Here is a 20,288-nt window from a genome sequence, read left to right as displayed (position 1 = left end):
AGAAAGCTTCCAGGAATACTTAAGACAAAAAATGACATCAGGGTAACAGTAGCAGATGTAGAATAAAACAACTATTTTTGTTTAACTAAGACTAAGATCATAATTATTCTGCAGATCCATTTCATCTGTCAAAAGTGGTACGGTCCCAACTCATAAAATAACACATTAAACCTCAAAGGCATGATCTTCTCTCGATACATATGAACACGTTACATAAAACAAGAAAATATATAAACATGGCTGTTTAAAAGCCAATTGGAAAGCATAATAACCCAAAATATACATCACACTATCTTAACAAAATAATGTTTAATGATGACAGTTTAAGTTTGCAATTACATGACATTCTTGAGCAAAATATCACTTCTACTTATGGCAAAAGATTTAAAACTGCAAAAACAACTGAAGCATTTATTCATTTATATGCAATTTCAAGATGAAAAACCCTGCCAAGGGCAACACTGTACTAGCGTAGCACATCTTTCTCTGTTCTTGTAAAGAGCAGTAAAGGTAAAAAGCTAAAAAAAAAGCACAAGGCGATATCTACATCTACTGGCAGTATCTAATGATCAATGAATCTGCTACTGCAATCAATTTACTTAAAACAAAGCTCTTCCTTTAATGGTTTTTACACAGCAGGCTCCTGATATGAAGAGGGGATGACTGATGCCGGCTTACAATATGGCTCTATAGTAAACTATGCCAGTATTGCTATCAAAGCACTTCTTATGAAACTCCCTTTCTGCCCACCATGCAATCAATTTAACAAAGATCTAAACAACTTACAGTTCAAACATTCAAATAAATCCCACTCTCCTCCTTCCCCTTCACGCTTTTTAGAAGAATGGAAAGTCACAAGTCACTGGAACAGTCCCAGAAATTATTTTATTTGTTTACTTTTATTGACAAGATTGCATACTGAATTGAAGTGAGTCAATGAAAAGGAGCAATGGCTTCACACTTCCACAATACGTGAGAAATGAAGTACCAATTCCAAGGCACAACACTAAGAGTTACACCTGACTGCAGAAGCTCGCTCACATTATGTCTAAAAGAGCAAAAATAAAACATTATCTGTACGAAATTTCTTATCAGTTTTCTCCCCATAATACTCATTACATCACACTACAGCGTTTTACACAAAAGGAAACCAGTGGCAAGAAACAGTCCATCATCCATGCAGAATAAACACTAATTTCAGCTTGATAATCTCCCAAACAAGTAGACTGACATAAATCTACAAGGGAAATAAAGAAAATACGACAGAGAAAAGAAAGCAAATTGCTGTGAAACCTCCCTTCTCCAATCTGGCATTTCTCTTCTCCATCCTGAAGTAAAAACGGTTCAATCACACTCACATCACAAAGACAGCAATCACGGAGATGGCTTATTTACCCTAAAACAGAATACGAAACTTCTTCACCTCACAGCTGCTCCCCTGCTACAAGCAAGCTCAGCTTCCAGCGCATCAGGCACAGAACAGCCTGTAAACTCTTTGGGGCAAAGACCACCTTTTTGTTATGTACTTGGAGAACGACCAGAATAATAATGTCCCGATCCACAGCTGGGGCTACCACAAACAACTACAATATTATTAGAGTGATCTTCTCTTGCTTCACGATCCAGCCACGCTCTCCAGAAAAAAAAAACACTTTAGTCTGAAATTTTCCCATAATTCTGGCGAGCCAGCATGAGGCAAAAACATCCTCAGAGCGCAGCTTCTCTCCTTGAGGCCAACATCCTGAAACAACTGACTTTATACGTCCCTCAAAGTTGTGACCATTCAAAACTAGGACTTTGCACCAATGTCGAGTTCAAAAACCAACCAAACCAATATAAAAAGACAAGAAAATGGTTAAAGAAGAATACAGAAAACACGGAGGAAATTCATTTGCAAGAAAGAGCAGAACCAAGGATTACAGACAGAAAGGATCACAGACGGTGACTGAGACTACCTCAGCTTTCTAATTGACAGGATTATATAAACAGGATATACCGATACTTTTAAGAGTAGAAATAGGAAAGATACACCAACTGGTGCAACAGGTATTACATGGTTTTGTAGTTTGTTTTAAAATTCTATTTAGAATATGTAAAGCCAATATTAAATCACACCAACACAGAATCACATATTTGTTGGATAATCACAGAATTTGTTTGCTAGCTTAGCAGATCCCAAAGAATGGCAAAGAACACAGTGGTGATGTTCTACAGAGAAACATTAGAGAGGAGGTGTTTACCTGATGACCCTTCCTGAGACAGGGGGAAAAGCAGCCACTGAACCAATCTGGCAACAGGTAAAAGAAAAGGAGCAAGCACCAAGGTGTGAAGGACTACTTATTATTTACATGAAATAGTCCCATCTACACACAAACACTCCAAGAAAACCCTGTATAATTCAGAACCTGGGATCAGAGTTCAAAACTTAAGAGGCTGAAGACTAATGAAGAACAGGATAACCAACCATTCACAAACCACAGAGAGTTTCAGGTGCGATTCTCACACCTGCGATTACCAGCTGCAAGGCTGTGTTGGTGAGGACCTAACGTATCACCTGAACTTGCAGTTTCAGGCAAAAAGGACTACTGACCTTGAGATACCTGTCTCACCATTGGAGCCCGGATTTACATACTCCTTCAGTGTACTCTCAAAGAAGAAATTTGGCTATATCGAGGGCGGTATCTTCTGCTTGTGAACCTGTCCCTGCCTTTCTCTTCATCCCAGTTCTCTGAAGTGCGTAATATATGGAAGGCTTTACTCTCATTTTGCCTTTATCCTGTTCTATGATACCCCTTCATTTCACTGAACAAACCTTCACTTTGCTGGCTATGATAGTAAATGATGTAATTGGAACATGTATCAAGAGATAAATCAGTATCTTGTTATTTCATAAGTCCTCTATAGTTGGTATGCTTTGTATATTCTTTAAATTAAAATACTCAATCCATTCAACTGACAGTATTTAGAATATGATGAGGCGTCCAATGCAGAAAAAAAAAACCCAAAAACCACCACACAAAAACCATTTCAATTTCACAAATTGTGGTATGTAGACATCGGAGCAGCTGTGTTTCTTCTGTCTCATAGGCTGTATTACTAGAACTTTATCAGCTAAGACTTTACCAAGATGCTTATGAACAGTATTTTCAAGTCATAGAGAAATCAAGCATTTAATGCCGAAGTAAAAAGAGAGAAAATTAAATTTAAAGATATAACTGCAATCTTTAAAGTCGCAGTTACATATAATCCAAAAGATGGAAAGTGGTGACATTTACAAGAATATCACAGATACAATTAAGAATTCTATTTCATAAACCATCCAGCATTCTAATGAAAAAAGTTAATTCTCAATGGAATTTTAAAATGTAGATGAAGAAAAATTAACATGTAATTACACAGTGAAATTATCATAGCTTTATTTTAAAACCAAAGGAGGGGAGCCTCCTGTACCATTGCTACTTATGGCATCTTTTGTTAGTTTATTTTACACACTATTTTTATTTTAGGCTAAGATTTCTACACTGCACCAGCATTATCCCAAAACGTTAATCAACCATGCCTGACAGAATAGCTCAGTGATGTGCACCAAGTGCTGATGCTTCCACGAATACCCAGTCTTGAGCAACTCACTTTTGTTAGATTTCCCAGGATGGCAAGTATGCTTTAGTTTCATCCTTCCATTTCCAGATCACCTCCCTGTGATTAACAGAGCTGAGACTGCAGATAGAACTGAGCATACACACTAAAATCCAGGTGTTTCTCAAGCCCTGTGAAGTAGACCCATACACTATGACTTCTGATCTTAGTTAAAAACAGAATCACTTTAAATGAATTTTAATGGCTAACACATAAAGCACAATTTCAGAACAGGAATGGATACTGAATTATGAAGTTTCACTAACTGGATGTGCCAACTAACAACATGCAAATTAATGGCTGTAATATCAATTAAAAATATCTCCTAAGAAGCTCCCTTGACAAAGCAGCTCCAAAATGCCTTGAACTCATCTATCCTCAAATGAAATAACACTAAGAACAGTAGTGACCGTGTTAGATGCAGGAGCTCTCAATGTCTGCCTTGTGAGGGGAAAACAAAACCAAACAAAAGCAAGGAAAACCTCCAGCCTCCACTGACATCTGATCAAGAAACTGTTACTTCTTTTTAAAAGCAGAATTTGTAGTTGCTGAGGTATATACACAGGCTTTATTAAAAAAGTTGATACAAAATAAAGCCTGAAAGTGTGTGCATCCCCAAAGACTTTTCAGAAGGATGCTATCTCATTCCGTGTTTATTTAATTTTGTTTTTAACACCGTTTCTCTGGAAAAGGGGTTTTGGTCATTTCACACTGATCTTTTCTACACTTCCAGCTCCGGGAGGACTGCCAGTAGCGGGGGATGGTGCTTACCTGCTGGGCCTGGTACCTCTGCTGCGCCTGCGACAGGTACTGCGCCTGGGGCGGCAGATGCTGCGGCTGCTGGTTGTAGTAGGGCTGCTGGCCCTGCTGGCAGTAGCCACTGACACCTTGCTGGCCATACTGAGGCGGGATCTGTTGGAAGAGCCAAGCAAAGCAAAAACGTGAGTCGAGGCACGAGAGGACATGCAATCGAGCTATGTCACATGCGGATGGCAACCCGAGCAGAAGCGGCATCCTCAGCTACACGCTCAATTCAAAAGTCCTCCTCTTCTACTCGGCAGTTCATGCAAGCCCTTAGATCCTCTTGCCTGAGCTGGAGGAGTAAGCCCGAGTGCTCTGTATAGTTACTCTTTTCAGGAAGAGCTTCTAAGGAAAATGCTGTGTTTCCAAACATCACGACCCCATAATGCCCGGCCTTAAACCAGAAGTAGTTATTTTAAATGTTTGCTCTCCATAGGCACACTACTGGGGCAAATCGACAGAGGAATCCTTCTAATGCGCTGACCCAAAAGTACAACTGCAAAAAAACACCAAAAAAAGCACAACTCTAACAGATATTGAAAGAGAAATGTCTTTTTTTTGAGCAACAAAGTACTAATTTTTGTGAAATGTTTTGCCCACAACCCTCAGGTCTTTAGCTTTTGTCTATACGTGTGTGTTTAAGCTTTACACAAAACAACCTTGGTGTTTCAGCAGGTTTATTTTTGTTGAATTCAGTCTCTCAGTCTCCGCCACCTTACTATGATGTCTTTTATGAAAAAATAAAAACAACACACCAGTGCAACAAAATAACCTGCTACAGGTCCCAGTAACAGACAAATCAGCACATATATCATGCAGTAAGAACACCCCGACACACTGAGAATTTAAGTTATAACCAAAAGCAAATCTATTATAATGTCAAAGGAATTTTCTGCATCAGTTTAGTCTGTAAGCCTTCTATCAAAAGACACTCACATTTTCTTGGGACACTTGAAAGAGCACACCTTCAACAAGCTCCCGACATTGTGTCTATATTGCCTGTTTCTAGGTAAGTCCATTTTTCCCCAAACACTGGTATTTAGTACCATTTCAGATGAATGACAGATGCAACACAGGACTTCTCCCTTCTAGAATGGGCCTCCCGTTGGTCCTGCACATTCTTGCCCTAAGCAAATGTCTTGGATACCCAAGCACATCTGAAATGCTTTGATCTCTGAATTGTTCCCACTGAGTCTCTGATACACCAATAAATGTGGTTACTCAACATGTAAACACGTATCTGTTCTACCTGTAATTAACTTACTACATTCATTCAACAATGCAGTAATATTTGCTAGGCGATAACAATATAAAGTCAAATTTAAACATGCCTGTAGGTTGTTTTTACTATCACAGATTGATCTGTTCCTATTACTTCTGGCAGAAGCTGGTAGTCCTACTTCTTGCTAACTCCTAAGGTCAGCATTGTAACCCCACTTCCGCCCTTGTTCTCTTCGCTTGCGCTCCCATCCTTCACCATCATTCCACAGGCAGTCAGATGTTTCTGAGACCAAAGTAACCCCTTCTGACAAATACACTCTCCCTGCTGATGCATAAATGAAGCAGTTATAATGCAAACTCAAAAGGGTGTGTTGGAATATCACCAGGCAAACAGACAGCTGGAGTCTGCGATCTGACAGAAGACCACATGGTGATTTGCCCATTAGCTGCAAAGGTCACAAAGCCTGGACTGGTTCCTAGGAAATGCTGTGGAAAAACCTATGTTGTGGTCCATCTGGGTCCCAGGAACACTAGGAAGAGAAGGAAAGATATCCTGACAGCAAAATATGGGCTTCTGGAAAGAAGAAGAAAAACAGAACTTGAATGCTCGGTTTATAGGATGATGACAAAGCAAGAGATCAGATTCATCAGGAACTGAAGCATTTCTGGAACAAAGATACTCGTACAGGAGGGCTAGAGCTCACCTGACTATAGGAGCGAAGTTGCTGGTACCTAAAGATCAAGAAAGTGAAATCTGAAACTGAAGAGAGGGGTTTAGAAGAATACGTGGTTCAAAAGCATGGCATTACTATGACGAATGAAGATGGAATGGAGATTCTGGGTCATCAAGTAAAGATGTCGAGAAGAATCAAAGAACGGAAACAGACACAGAGACGACTGCAGAGTAAATAGGGTGGCAAGAAGACAATCCAACAATACTCTGCCTTGTACACAAAGGGGGGAGTAGAAGGAAAGCTGGATCACTAGAACATCAGACCTTACAAAAGCGCTAGCAGTAGTCATATCAGAAATCTGGTAGAAGGGAGACAATTAGTGGGTCGCTATTTTGCATTATCCTAGGATACAAATACATAGGGAAGACAACTGATGACAAAGTAACATTATATGCTACACAGAGTTTAGAAACAAATCAAAACAAAACTCCACCTCACCAAGCAGAAGAGGTCTGGATCTTGGTCGGATCAGGCAGAGTGAGTGCTGGGACCACCAGGCATGGCCGGACTATGGCAATGCTGACAGCAGCCCACCCAGCGAGATCAGCAAATACACGGTGCAAGATTGTATAGAGGGAGATTTCAACTCCTCCCATACAGACTGAGTAAACAGATTAGGCAGCAGAGACTGAAGCATCAGACAACTGCCAAAGGTTATTCCATGGCGCTGCTGTTTAGGGAACCTGCATGAGGAGCCACTGGCTTTGGCCCAGCCCCGAGCAGAAGGTATCACCTACTTCTGCATCCTACACCTGCAGAACCACTACGCATCAGTGACCATAACACAGTTAAAGTGAGCATCTGTACAGGAACAATAAAAACCAAGGAATCTACTACTGTTGTGCTTAACTTCAAGAAGTGAACTACATAAAAAGGAGAAAGCTTGTTAAAAGAAAGCTCTAACAGACAGCTACAAGAAATAAAATCTGACCGGCAGCATCAAAGCTGCTTAACAACAGCCACATGGAAAGCACAGAACCAGTATTCACCACCTATTACGAAGGACTTGAGCAGAGCAAAGGGACATCAGCATGGCTCATCACAGGTTTCTAGAAGCAAAAAGGCACCCTTCAGTAAGGCGACACCAAGACCAAACAAGGGAAACAGAGAAGACTGTAAACTCTGGCACTTCAAATGTAACCAGGCAGGCCAGAAAGATCTGGAGGAACAGCTAGAAAAAGGAATCAAATGAGTAATGAATCATTTCTTCAAACACATCAGGAGCAGGAGGTCTGCCAGAGAGTTTGAAGTGCCAAGTGATGATTAAGGTATAAAAGGAGATTCAGAGAAAACAGGGCCATCACAGAGAAGCTTAACAAATTTTTTGCACTAGTGTGCACTGTGGAAATACCTTCGGAGGTTCCCATGGTGGAGTCCTCCTTTGTGAGGGACTCGAACGCGTCTGAATCTGATGGGACTATCCATGGAACAAACTGACAAATGAACAGTAAGAAACGCTCCAGTATCACCCCAGAGGTCTAAAATTCAAGAATGAAATAGCTGAATTACTAATGACAGTACATAACCTCTTAACTTCGAGCTGTCTTGGTGGGTGGGAATTGGAGTATGGTTTTTTTTTTTAAAAAAAAAAAAAAAGGCAAAGATTTGAGTAATTTAAGACTATGAAAGACTAATGCATGTTTTGGATAAAACAGGATAGATAAGAATGAAGATCAGAATTAGGAAACATCAACACAGCTTTTGCAAATGAAAAATGTCTCTCTACCGACTTCTTGGACTTACTAGGAAGTGTCAAACACAAAGGTTCAGAGAAAGGCAACAAGAATCAAAGGTACAAAACAATTTCCATACGAAGAAGCTATAACCTTTGTGTATGGAAAAGACACCAGGAAGAAAGAATGTGATAGAAATCCACAAAGCCATCTTGTCCAACACAACAAATAGGAAGCATTAAATGGTAGAAGCAAGCTTCAGACCAAGGGGGAGAGAGGTTCTCTAGTCACAAAGCTAGCAGATGTTTGACACTCCTTACCAATCAAGGTTTCAAAAGCTTACATGGGCTCAAGCAAAGACTGGACAAGTTCACAACAGATACATCCTCTGAGGGTTACCAAATATGTAGAGCCACATCTGGCTCAGGAAGCCCCTGAACTAAAAATAGCTGGAGGCTTGAAGAGTATGGGGGAAGCATCACAGGCTTGCTCTGTTCCGACTCTTCTCCAGGCATCCAATCAAAGCCTCCACTGCAGGCAATATACGGGGCTGCACAAACCCTTGATCTGACCTGATACAGCCATGCCTATGTTCTAACCACCTCTTCGCAAGACACATTTGTGTCCTGTGAGAAACCAAGGGAAATGTGGTCTGTGAGGTACCAAGTAACAAATGTAAGCAACCTACACATGCAGTAACATCTTGATTGTCAGAAGCTGGGAGACTGCTCCAATTTCTTAAATGCTTTCCCTAGCAATCTGCTTCCAGACACTGGTGTAAAAAAGGTGACGGGCTCTTCTTCAGACCTTACGTATCAGTTACTTAGGTCGCAATTTTCCTCCATATCCTCCCAATCCAAACTGTTTTTAAAAAGGGAAAAAAAAAAAAGGTGCAACAATAATCCTGATGCCGTGTGTACTTTTAGATGCTATAGTCTTCAGTGCAGAGACCCATCACTGCTGCCTTAGCTGAACACTCAGTATCATTTCTGTGGCTATTTAAATAACTAAACAACAACATGCAAATTAATCCTCCTGTTTCAGTGATGGGGGAATCACAGGATACCGCTTATGGACAAATGTTTATTAAACAGCATATAAAAAAGCTTAATTAAAATCTCCCCAGAACAAAACAAATCTGAAGCCAATTACTTGCAACACTTGGAGTGAATGACCCAAGCATCCTCTTTCTTCATAAGGTAATCCCTCCCTCCCTTTCTCCCTTACACTCACATTCTTTGTGGCCACACAACACAGGAGATGAGAACTTGGGAAACTTCAGCATGCCTGTGGTAACGCACGCATTCTTTGGATGGTTCAAGAGAACAGACCCGAGTTTGAATCTACTCATAGGCAAGCACAGAAACTGTAATAATTACTTTGCCTTCTATCTGACTTGCACAGTACAAACAGCATTGTTTTGGGAGAAGTATGACTGCCCATCAGTGATTAAACCACACTGAATGCGAACAAGGAAAGGATGAGAATAAAAGAGGAACAAAATTGGCAGCCAGAATGAAGAGGTGGGAGAAATCCAATTAAACCTGTAACTTAGCCCATTATCTTTAATTCTTGCTTGAACAAGGGGTCTTGTGGCAGACATTCTTTGTCCAGGTAATACCTTGATAGCAACGGAAGTTTTAAGCAATTTTTGCATGCATAATCCATAACTAATGTCAAAGGAGAAGGATCATTAGACAGCATTACAGTCATTATAATGATTTTTAAAATTAAAATGTAACAGAACTAGTGTGTCAGCATAGGTACATTAATAATACCAGCAATATGCAGCTATCACACTTTTAAGCCATCCTAACGGCTAGATCTAGTCAGTAACGGCAGAAACTTTACATGTCCCCTTTCACACAAAGCTCTGCTAAGTCACTCTGGGAGCCACCTGAACCTGCCAGCCACCATGACATACTCACTGCACAGAAAGGGTCCTGGCTGCATCAGTCTGCTTCTCCCCGCAATCTGGTGCCCAAAAAGTAAGGCAGACCCCGGGTAATGCTGGTAGCAGGCGATAGCACAGTTCAGAACTCTTGAACCACAGTGTCATGACATAAAAACCTGGGGGGGGGGGGGGAGGGGGGGAGGGTGTGTCTGGCCTGATTAGCATTAAGCCCTACTTAAGCAGAGAAGATAAGCTGAACTCCAGAAGCAGGGGTGGCAGTGGGAAGAAAAGGTGACACTACCCGATCCCCTGTCCTACTTTGCTGAGCAACAGTGAAACAGACCTGAAACAAGTACCATCTTCAGAAATGTAACCATCAGTAACATTCCACTTTCCTAGCAACTATAACACTGTGATTACATACTAATTAGAATACAAAATGTACAGTGAGTGGGATTCCCAGGGAAAAAAAAAAAAAAAAAAAAAATCACCTGGCACTTCACATGTGGAGTAAAACAGCACAGTCATCCAGCCAATAAAATGTTATAGCCAAATCTAGCTCTAACTCTTTTAATTTTACAGTGGTTACTTCAGTAACGACTATCAAGAAAGTTGTCACACAGTTCCCATCAAACCTTCAAATAAAACTCTTGTCATTTTCTGAAACATCTACTGCTTCGGTCTTAGATTTCCAAAGCCAGACCTCTGCCAAAACTTAAGTATTCTCCCCAAAACATTCAAGCCACGCATTTCTCCATACTTCTGAATAAAAAGTTTTACGGAGCAACTAAGTCCAATTACAGGTACTTAAAAAAAAAAAAATTGTTCATATCTGTAACTTCTGAGTTCACATATGCCCAGGTCTTCATCTGTACGTTTAACTAGATTACAGAAAGAAGAAAAATATAATATGCTTATACAGCATAGGGCAATCCTCTTGCACACATTCAGTGGAAGACTGTATCATAGCGCAGCAGTCTCACCTCAAATCACCACGTTCGCCCCCAGTGTGCTTGTGCACACACAGTCTTAGTGTAGGCTGCAAGTTCTTCTCACTGAACGACAGAAAAGAAATTCTAAAACGAAATCTAATAAAAAGCTAGGTGTTAATGTCAAGGCTATTAATCAGAGGTAAATCAGAAATTCTGATGCTAAGGCATTTTATTCATATATTCTATAAATTCTATTACTTCTTATCACTTAGCTTTGACCTTTTGACAATACATTGGTCACAACGTTCACCTATGTTGCTGTCTTTCTTAGACTGCTTGCCTTCACACTGGAGTATGAACTTCAAATCTTATTAAGAGCCTTTAAAATATTAACACTGGGCCTCACACTGGTCCACCCTGTGACCCAGAGCAAGGAAGCAAAAGGATAAAAAGCATGATTCTGTGTCACAGCACAATAATCCCCGCTCCAGAACTTGCAAGGCAGTGGATTTTGCAGAGTCATTAAATGTATGTCTATGACTGCAGTGCAGTACACAGATCTGCAAACTAGCTCAGATATCAGAAGGAGCCTACACCAAAAGCTGTGCTGGGCTAATTTGCCATGCTCCATAGAAGGGTGAATTAGGTCAGAAGGAAGTCCACACTCTTGTAGGCAGGCTGCTTTTTGTACACAAGCCAGTTCATTTAAAAAGGTAGCGCAAGTATCTTTACAACACACTGCAGTCTGCAATGCAGTCATACCCTGCACTACTGTTAATGTGCAGGACAGAAAGGACAGGACTTCAAACACATGGCTGTAGTCCCCTTTTCTTCAAAGAGTGCACAGCAACATGATTACACCAGTTGTCAGCACAATGTATATGGCATCAAATATGTACCTGTCATGAGGTGTTCTCTATATACTGCTTTTTACTGTAGCTTAAATCAAAGCAACATGAGCTAACCCATTATTAGTACGGGCAATTCTCCTCACTTTTAAAAAAGAGAAACTATAAAAAAGTAGAATGTAAAAAACTACTAAGATTACATGATTAAAAAACTCTCCAGCCAGAAAATATTGATGTTAGGGTTCCAAAAACAACATTAACTAAGCCATGTTGCACATATATAATACCTTCTCTTTCTGATTTATGTTGTCAAAGGCATTTCATAAAATATAGAGGATGTGAAATGTGGCTCAGTTAATGTGGCTGCTAGAATCTTATCATTTATGTTTTCTGACTTCGTAGCTGTGCAACCTTCACATCTTATTAACATAGTTTTTTGCATAGACTGTAGTATGGAATAGTACTTATGTTTTATGTATTGACATATTTTTGATGTACTGAGATTTTGAATAAGTTTGCTATTCTTCATGATGAGAGCCAAATAAATAAAGACTACTACCACAAAATAGTCAATCATTTATAAGGAAAAGCAATATCTCTCCTTCCAAAAAAGAACACTTTGATTCCCTTGTCAGAAATTGATGAAAACTACCTATGCCGTAAATGCTAAATCTATGCCAATATCACAACCACCTCCCACTCCCACCTTCCCCTAAAAACAGCAAACAAACAAAAATGAAAAATTTGCATGGTTTAGATGAGCTAAAATTAGTTTCAAGGGAGAGGTAAACAGCTGAGTCTAGAAACAATAGGAAGAAGTTTTTGCTACACAAGAGCCTGATAGTGTTGATTTGTACACTGCGTTATAGTTTGAACTAACACAACATTTGGTCCTTTCTGCAAATTAAGGGATAAAAATATGATAATCTCTAGTAAGAGATTTCCATATTGTTATAATCCATCCCCTCAGAGCCATACCATAGAGAAGACTGAAAATTTGCAATAACATTTTTTTCAGAAGAGCTATTTTGATATATTGTATTAAAAATAGAGGGAAATCATAGTGTATATATATATATACAGACATACACTTAAATGATGAGTCACATCTATTCTTACACTGTCTTCCTTTTTTTTTTTAAAGCAATCAAAACAATTAAAAGGGATCATGTAATCTGCTTAAGTAATAGATTTCTTTTACAAACCAACATAAGAAAAAGCACATCAAGAACTGCCAAAAATGATGCGAGCTTCACCTGATCCCTACGGTATCTCCAGTGGTTGGTGCTTCAGTAAAACACGTGTAGGAAACCTCATCCCTCACTGCACTAATAGCATGAAACTCACCTACAAAATGCCAGCCATTAAAGAAAATTGAAAAAGCCTGTTTTTAACCTGATTTTTGATCACAAAACAAACCATTTATCACAGGACACTTCTTGTACATCTATGAATGGACTACACAACATTCTTTGGTCCCCAAAATCCTGTATTTGCCATTTATTCTCCATGAAATTGGTGACACGTTTGACCACTATTTCTCAAATGGTAATTAAATTAAAATATGGTTAAAAAAACACCGATAAAGGTTTTCCTTCAGCAAGTTTTGCAATGCCATTCAAACCTTCTAAAGCAGGGAACACAAATGAGAGGTATGGGTTGAGTGCGAATAGCCTGTAATCTAACCGCATGAGTAATCCTCCATTTCTATGCATTTATACACAGAGAGACTCCCAACGCTTAACTACTGGAGACTGAAAAATCCCTCTGTGAACCAGCTTTCATTCTACGTTTCTTCTGGCACACAATCGTGGTGGCTGGAAGAAATGCAAGCATTATTCTTTAATTGCAGTAGTGCGAAACGGCAGAATGCACACACACCCTGTTTACCATCGCTTCCCCAATATCTTGCATACCCTTGAGATTTCCTTCTTTCTTCCAGCCTCTTGAAAGAGAGGAGGGTGCTTTTTAATTCATTCCTGTGCTCCTCCAAAGATACCTATCTTGATGAATACTGTCTTTACCATTCCTAAGTTCGATGGCTTTCAGAGCTAAATCATTTGAGATAGCTCAGAGCCCTTCACTGTACCTCTTAAAAACAGCAAGAGAAGAATATAAAATATCTTCCACGGGGAGTGATGCTGCGTACTCTTCAGCAAGCCATGCCTTTCTCCTCTTCCCACCCAAACTTGTTCAGCTCCACTAGACTACTGGGCTTCATAGACCTTCACAGCACACACCCTCTCTCTCCAACAGCTGCTTTTCTTCTCCTTTCTTCACTCTCTATCCTGCACCCAGGGAGGAACAACCCCAGGCACCACTGTATGGTGGGAGCCACCCAGCTGGAAATCAGCTTGGCAGGAAAGGACCTGTGGGTCCTGGTGGACAGCAAATTGAACATGAACCAGCAATGGGCCCTACACACAAAGAGGGCTAACAGCATGCTGGGCTGCATTAGACAAAGTACTGCCAGTAGGTCAGGCGAGGTGCTCAGCACCAGTGAGGCCACAGCTGGAGTACTGTGTCCAGTTCTGGGCTCCTCAGCACACAACAGAGACATGGACATACTGGAGAGAGTTCAACTAAGGGCCACAAAGATGATTAAGGGGCTGGAGCACCCCTCTATGAGGAAAGGCTGAGAGAGCTGGGGCTGTTCCGCCTGGAGATGAGAAGGCTCAGGGAGATCTCATCAATGTGTGTAAACACCTTAAGGGAGGGTGCAAAGAGGATGGTGCCAGGCTCTTCTGACTGGTGCCCAGTGCCAGGACCAAAGGCAGTGGGCACAAACTGAAACACTGCAGGTTCCCTCTGAACATCAGGAAATGCTTGTTCGCTGTGAGGGTGGCCAGGCACTGGCACAGGTTGCCCAGGGAGGCTGAGCAGTTGCCATCCCTGGAGATATTAAAAAACTGTCTACACATGGCCCTGGGGCAACTGCCCTGCCCGAGCAGAGGGTTTGGACCAAATGACTTCCACAGGTCCCTTCCAACCTCAACCATCCTGTGATTTAATAATGTGGAGCTGCTCTAAACGTACTTCCATTTAGTGTCTCAGCACAAGGTCAACAGCCAAGGGCACACCCTATGTGTGGCGTCCAACAGAGAACCTCTCCGGTTCCGGCCCAGACACCTCTGAGGAGATCACCACTCTCAAGCCAGCCTCCACAGCTCTGCCCCCAGGGCCCAACCCCGAAACAGCAGAGCAGCAGGCTGCTGGCACCAGCAGCAAGCCATCTCCAGTTCCAGTCCTTCCCTTCTCTCAGGGATATCGCACTTCCAGACATGAAAAACGTGCCGTGCACATGCAGCTTTACAAGAGAACAGCTTCACAGCTCTTTGTGTTCTCATTACAGATTTCAATCCCCAAATAGTGTCCACAGCATACGAGGTCAACACACCAAATAAAAAGGCATGACCTCCCACAGCTATCATTTAGGTTCAGCAATTTCTGCGACAAAAGTAGTCATTTGTACAGTCCAAATTCTGAGAGAGTTTCTTCGGCTACGGCAGGACCAAAATCATAGTTTTCATCTAGACACTAAAAAATCCCCACAGCAAGGAATCCTGAAGCAAACAGAATGACTGGCTGAACCAACTGGATAAGAAAATTTGATTAAGTCTCTAGCAGCCCAGCATAATTTATTATCTTGAAGCATAGCATCAACTGCCTAAGATCAGGATCCCATTCCTGTGGTACAGTCCCCTCAACCACAACATTCCTACCGGTACAGGCAAACACTCCGGGGTACTTATGCTTACTTAGAAAAAATAAGAAATACAAAGCAACACCTATCCAAAACCCTTCTTCTTCAAACGAGTTTGACCGAACAGCATCAACAATAAAGAAAGAGGAAGCTGTAAATCTTATCTGCGCTGGCTTTTCTTTCCCTTTCTCTATTGGGAACAGATAAAAAACAAGTCAGCCTCTTAAAATCAGAGTACTTACGTAACGGTCCAATCACTACATCTTACAACTGTAATACAGCTATGATTTCAAATATTGCTTCAAGTATTTTTGAAAGAAAAACTTTTAAACCCCTCCTTCTAGCCACAGTTTAGATATTTGATTTATCCAATTGCTATTATTCAATTTGAACTATTACTTAGCACTGGAAAACATTAAAAGAACCCTGACAGAAACATCAAAGACATCAATATTACAAATTCATGGCTGAAACCATATAGCACATCATAATTTCTTAAATAATTACAGTTTTATTACACTCAAAATAAGATGATTATTGTAAATTATTCCTCTCATCAGTTACCACAAGTAAGTCTTAGAAACATCTGCTAAATGTAAGTATCTGAATACAGATAATCCAATTCACATAGCATTATCCTCAAAATGGAACAGAAAAACAAACAGTAACTTTTATAGTCATAACATCACTTATCAAAAATGACCTGTTTTGATTAACTGAAAACAGCCCCCTTTAAAACTTATAAAGAATCAACCATCAAGCTCAGTCATTCATTCTGCCAACCTGCCAGAAATCTTTTTTGAATTAACATTGCAACTAACCTTAACTCAAATATCGCGCTCCATCAGTTAATATCTATAATACCTACTATTCTTTCAAAGCACCCAAGCATCTCTGGTATATCCATGCATGCTCCTTCCCTTTCCTGAAAGCTTAAGCCCCCCTTCCCCCCCAAGTCTGGTCATTCTGGGCTATTATCTGAAAATCTACTTTGCTTAAGCGTTCACAAAACAAATTCTTACATTCACAATAAAATGCTTCCTTCTCATTTATGGCCAGACTGAAGTAATATCTATCCGTACACAAAATTAACACACAAGTGCATAATTGTAGTTTTATGCTCAAGTGCCCCAATTACGCACTTTAAAACACTTTAAAGGATCCATCAGGAACATTCAATACCTCCAAAACTGTAAAGTGTAGAGGAGTGTCTTTTGACGAAACAGCTGCATTACGGGGAAATCTTTCAGTTAAAATCAAAGAAACCAATCAACTTGGGTTTTTTTTACTCCAAGACACCCAGACTGTAAAGAATGGTGGGACCTGTCTGGTGCAGCACATCTTGCCAAAACTAACAGACAAGCAGAAAACGGAATGGTTCATTTGGCCTTTGTGTAATGAAGGTGTCCCAGGTAGCCTCTGTCTTACAGTGCTAAGCACAAAAGGGGCTCAGGCTTAAGCTTGTTCAGAAAGGTGACTAAGGACCCCTGCACCACACAAGTGAGGACCCTACACCTTCCTCGTTTCACTCCCAAGGTAACGGCAACTCCCCCCACGCGCTCTTTCAGTATTCAGTCCTCTGCATTCTCACTTCTCCTTACAAAACACTGGTAAGAAGCTGCCTTCCTAAAAGGGCTGCAGGAGGTGACGGTCAACATATTTCCGCTAGATATATAAATTTCTCTGCACATGTAGTGGAGAAGGAAAATCTATGTTAACTCATCTGATGGATTGCCAGTGTTCAAACAATGCATTATGCTTTTTCACCCAGACTGATGATCAACTTGCAGATTCTTGCATTGTTTAGTTTATTAGGACAATTTAGAGTGTATTTTTTTCATTTGTTCCCCCCAACTCCATTGGACATAGAAGGGGATAAGGACATAATTATTTTTGTTGTTTCCTACGACAAAAACACATGAAAAGGTCTTAATAAATAAGAGGTGGGGAATTAGGAATGACAAAACCAGTAAGTGTAACCAGAAGATAGACACTCCATTGCATTAAAAAGCAACATACAAAGAAGAGGCCTTCAGGCTGACTCAAAGATGGTCAAATAGTGAGGCTGTGTTAGCAAGGATTTTCCTCAATAAGAACAAGAAAATAATCATGGTAACTTACAGTGAGAAAATGCAATGCTCTGTGCAACTCATACAGGATTTAGCATCAGGTGTCAGGTGCATGTAGTCACTGTTTGTTGACCATCAGCAAAGAGATGAGCAGAGCCTATTTAGGGGTCACAGTCCCCAAAGAGAGACCACAAGCATCAGGCAGAGCGAGTCAAAATAGCAGTTGCTCTCCAGAGGGGCCAATAGAGTGCTAAGCTCTTCCAAAGGTGACGGAAAAAGCACGTTCTCAGGAGGGAGCCATTCAAAGCTGTTCCACATGAAATACTCCATGCAGAAATGCTCCCGAGCTCCTCACCTAATCCACTGAGTGGGGTCCTGCCTCCCACCTGCCCAGTGCCATCTCTGCACAACGAGGGGCTGCAAAAAGAAGGGGTCTCCCGACAGCAAGCACCACAAAAAGTAAGATCGCCTCTTCTAGCAAGACAGCAGGACACAGTGGGGGTTGTCCACCTTTGATATAATGCTCCAGAGGCTAAAGCACCAAGACAGCTGGTCTGCAGCTCCAAGCCCATCTATCTGCTGCTCCAGAAGTCCCACTGGCTGCTCTCTTCACTCAGCGTGTCAGTCCCCCATAGCTGGTCCGATCCGCTATGGAGCCGTTCCACCACACTAAAGCAGCAGAAAGTTAACGGACAGCCTTCTGCTGGCTTAGCACACAGAAACCACTCAACATGGTTGGATGAACCCAGAGGTGACGCAAGAGAAGTGGCACTGCAGCTACCAGTTGGGTGGCTTTGGCTGCTGTTGAACTGCAGTCTTTGGTTTTGGTTTTCCTGGGCTCTCCTCATCCTGTGAACCCAAATCCACAATTCTCACTTTCCAAAAAAACACCCCATATGCCAAGTAACACCTTCCAGCTCTCCAGAAGACAGGACATGCAGAGCCCTCTAAGACACAGGTGCCATGAGAAAGCTGCAGCTGTGAGTGAAGCTACAAAGGGAGCCTCTCTCCTTGACTTTCAGGTAGGACACTGGCTTTTCGGGTCTCCTCAAACTCAGACACTTAAATTCTGCCATTAAATTTAACCCACTTTAAGCAGGAAAGCAGTCATTGCAGCTCTCAGCCAGGATGACACCCAAGGCGAAAGCAGTGATGCGGGGAGGGGGACGCACACACAATTCTCTCTCCTTTCCTTCCTTGAAGGAAGCAGAAACAAGTAATTAATAGATTTCAGGGATGTAATTTGCATGACAGGAAAGCCACTTGTAAAATGCAAGTGGGCAATGCCCATTTAGATCAGTTCTTGAATATTACCAGGCCAGTGATCACTTCTCTATGTTGGTGGTTAAGATATTTAAGCCTCCCATTTGGTTTTGCAAATCCTTCTCCGAGTACCAGTTTACCAGCTACAGCATTGTTCAGGCATGAGCTTCTAAGATTAAACTAAGCTTCTGATTTTGCAGTTGCATAACTATTAAAAATATTTCAAACAACAGGTCAATATTTCTCAGCGGCTGTATCAACCCTCCAGAGCACAGAGTTCACATGTCCTGAAGAACAAGAGGCAAGTTGCATTTAAATTTTAAAAGCAGGTATTTTCACTACTTAGTTGGCTCTGAAGTGTATAAATATGACTTTTTGTAGAGTATAAAACTAAGGAGAAAAGCTTAGGAAGCAGCACTGTCTGCTTTGGAGGCAGTACTTACCCATCTGCCCTTCTGGCCAGAGGTTTAATAGATTTCTATTTTTATAAAGGACATAAGGGGAGGGGGTGGCTCCATCAGTTTCCTACAGAAACCCAGCTGCCAAACTGGATGTGCCAAAGGGGAATTTTAGGGAATTTTAAAGAGATAACCTCTGCTGAGACTGCAATGTCAGCTTTGTAACCTCATGACTGGAACATGTGCAGTGAATGCTGGATTGAAAAAGCTGTGCTATGGGAGTTAGAAGGAAGAAAAGGAGAAAACACAAACAGCACGAACTGGGATTATTACTCTGTGATGAGAAGGGGACTGGAGCTCAAAAATACTGCTGGTTCACTATGAAAAAAAACACATCTATAAGCTCACTTTGATTTGGGTATTTATTGATAACCTATGTGCACATCCACCCTCCCAGACCTAATATGGTCTCTGCATTTTGTGCTGATGCTGTTGTTCCATTTAGCAGTTCAGTTGCAGCGTATTCTAAACTATACACGGAGCCAAACTGACCTCTGGCTTAAATATGCAGCACAGAAATTGGGGGGACGGCGTCAAGGGACGGGAAGAGGAAAGGGAGAGGAATAGAAGCATTGCCAATTAAATGCAAACAACAGTTAAAAAACCCAACATAAAATAATCTGTGCTTCTTTGGTCTAGTCCTTCCGCTTCTACTCAGCTTTTCTTTCATATCAAGACATAAAAATAAACTAAATCCCCTCAGTTTAAAATTATCAAGACTCTCTTAATTTTACAGAAAATAGATAAAACAAGGAACTATGCCATGTGCTACTATTTATTCACCAAGATAACAATGTTTCAAGAAATTTAGTAAGCTAAGAAAGCTGCAAAACATTTGTGATTCAAAACTAGTATCAACATTCAGAACAGTAACAATACCCAAACAGCCCACACAAATACAGCAGCCATAAATACCTTCAAAGGTCTGTAAAAATATATTACTAAGGAAGGGAATAGCATGAAAAGTCTTACTCGGGTATTAAAAAGGTGAAATTAGCAAGTTTCACTTAGACAAGTAAATTTCCATACTAAAATACAGTAAGGGAAGCCTCTTTT

General features: G+C 41.0%; 1 protein-coding gene across 8 annotated transcripts in view; it reads right to left on the bottom strand.

Moving 5' to 3' along the window:
- The window catches only part of ARID1B (AT-rich interaction domain 1B), a 330,840-nt gene that overhangs the window by 244,159 nt on the left and 66,393 nt on the right, over positions 1-20,288 (bottom strand). For all 8 annotated transcript variants that reach the window (XM_075413854.1, XM_075413856.1, XM_075413849.1 and 5 more), the window contains exon 3: positions 4,408-4,548. In XM_075413854.1, coding sequence (XP_075269969.1) covers positions 4,408-4,548 — 141 coding nt within the window. The remainder of the gene's footprint in view (positions 1-4,407; positions 4,549-20,288) is intronic.

This window comes from Opisthocomus hoazin, chromosome 2, assembly GCF_030867145.1.
Source record: "Opisthocomus hoazin isolate bOpiHoa1 chromosome 2, bOpiHoa1.hap1, whole genome shotgun sequence".
NCBI lineage: Eukaryota > Metazoa > Chordata > Aves > Opisthocomiformes > Opisthocomidae > Opisthocomus > Opisthocomus hoazin.
This window is presented reverse-complemented; position numbering and strand designations above follow the sequence as displayed.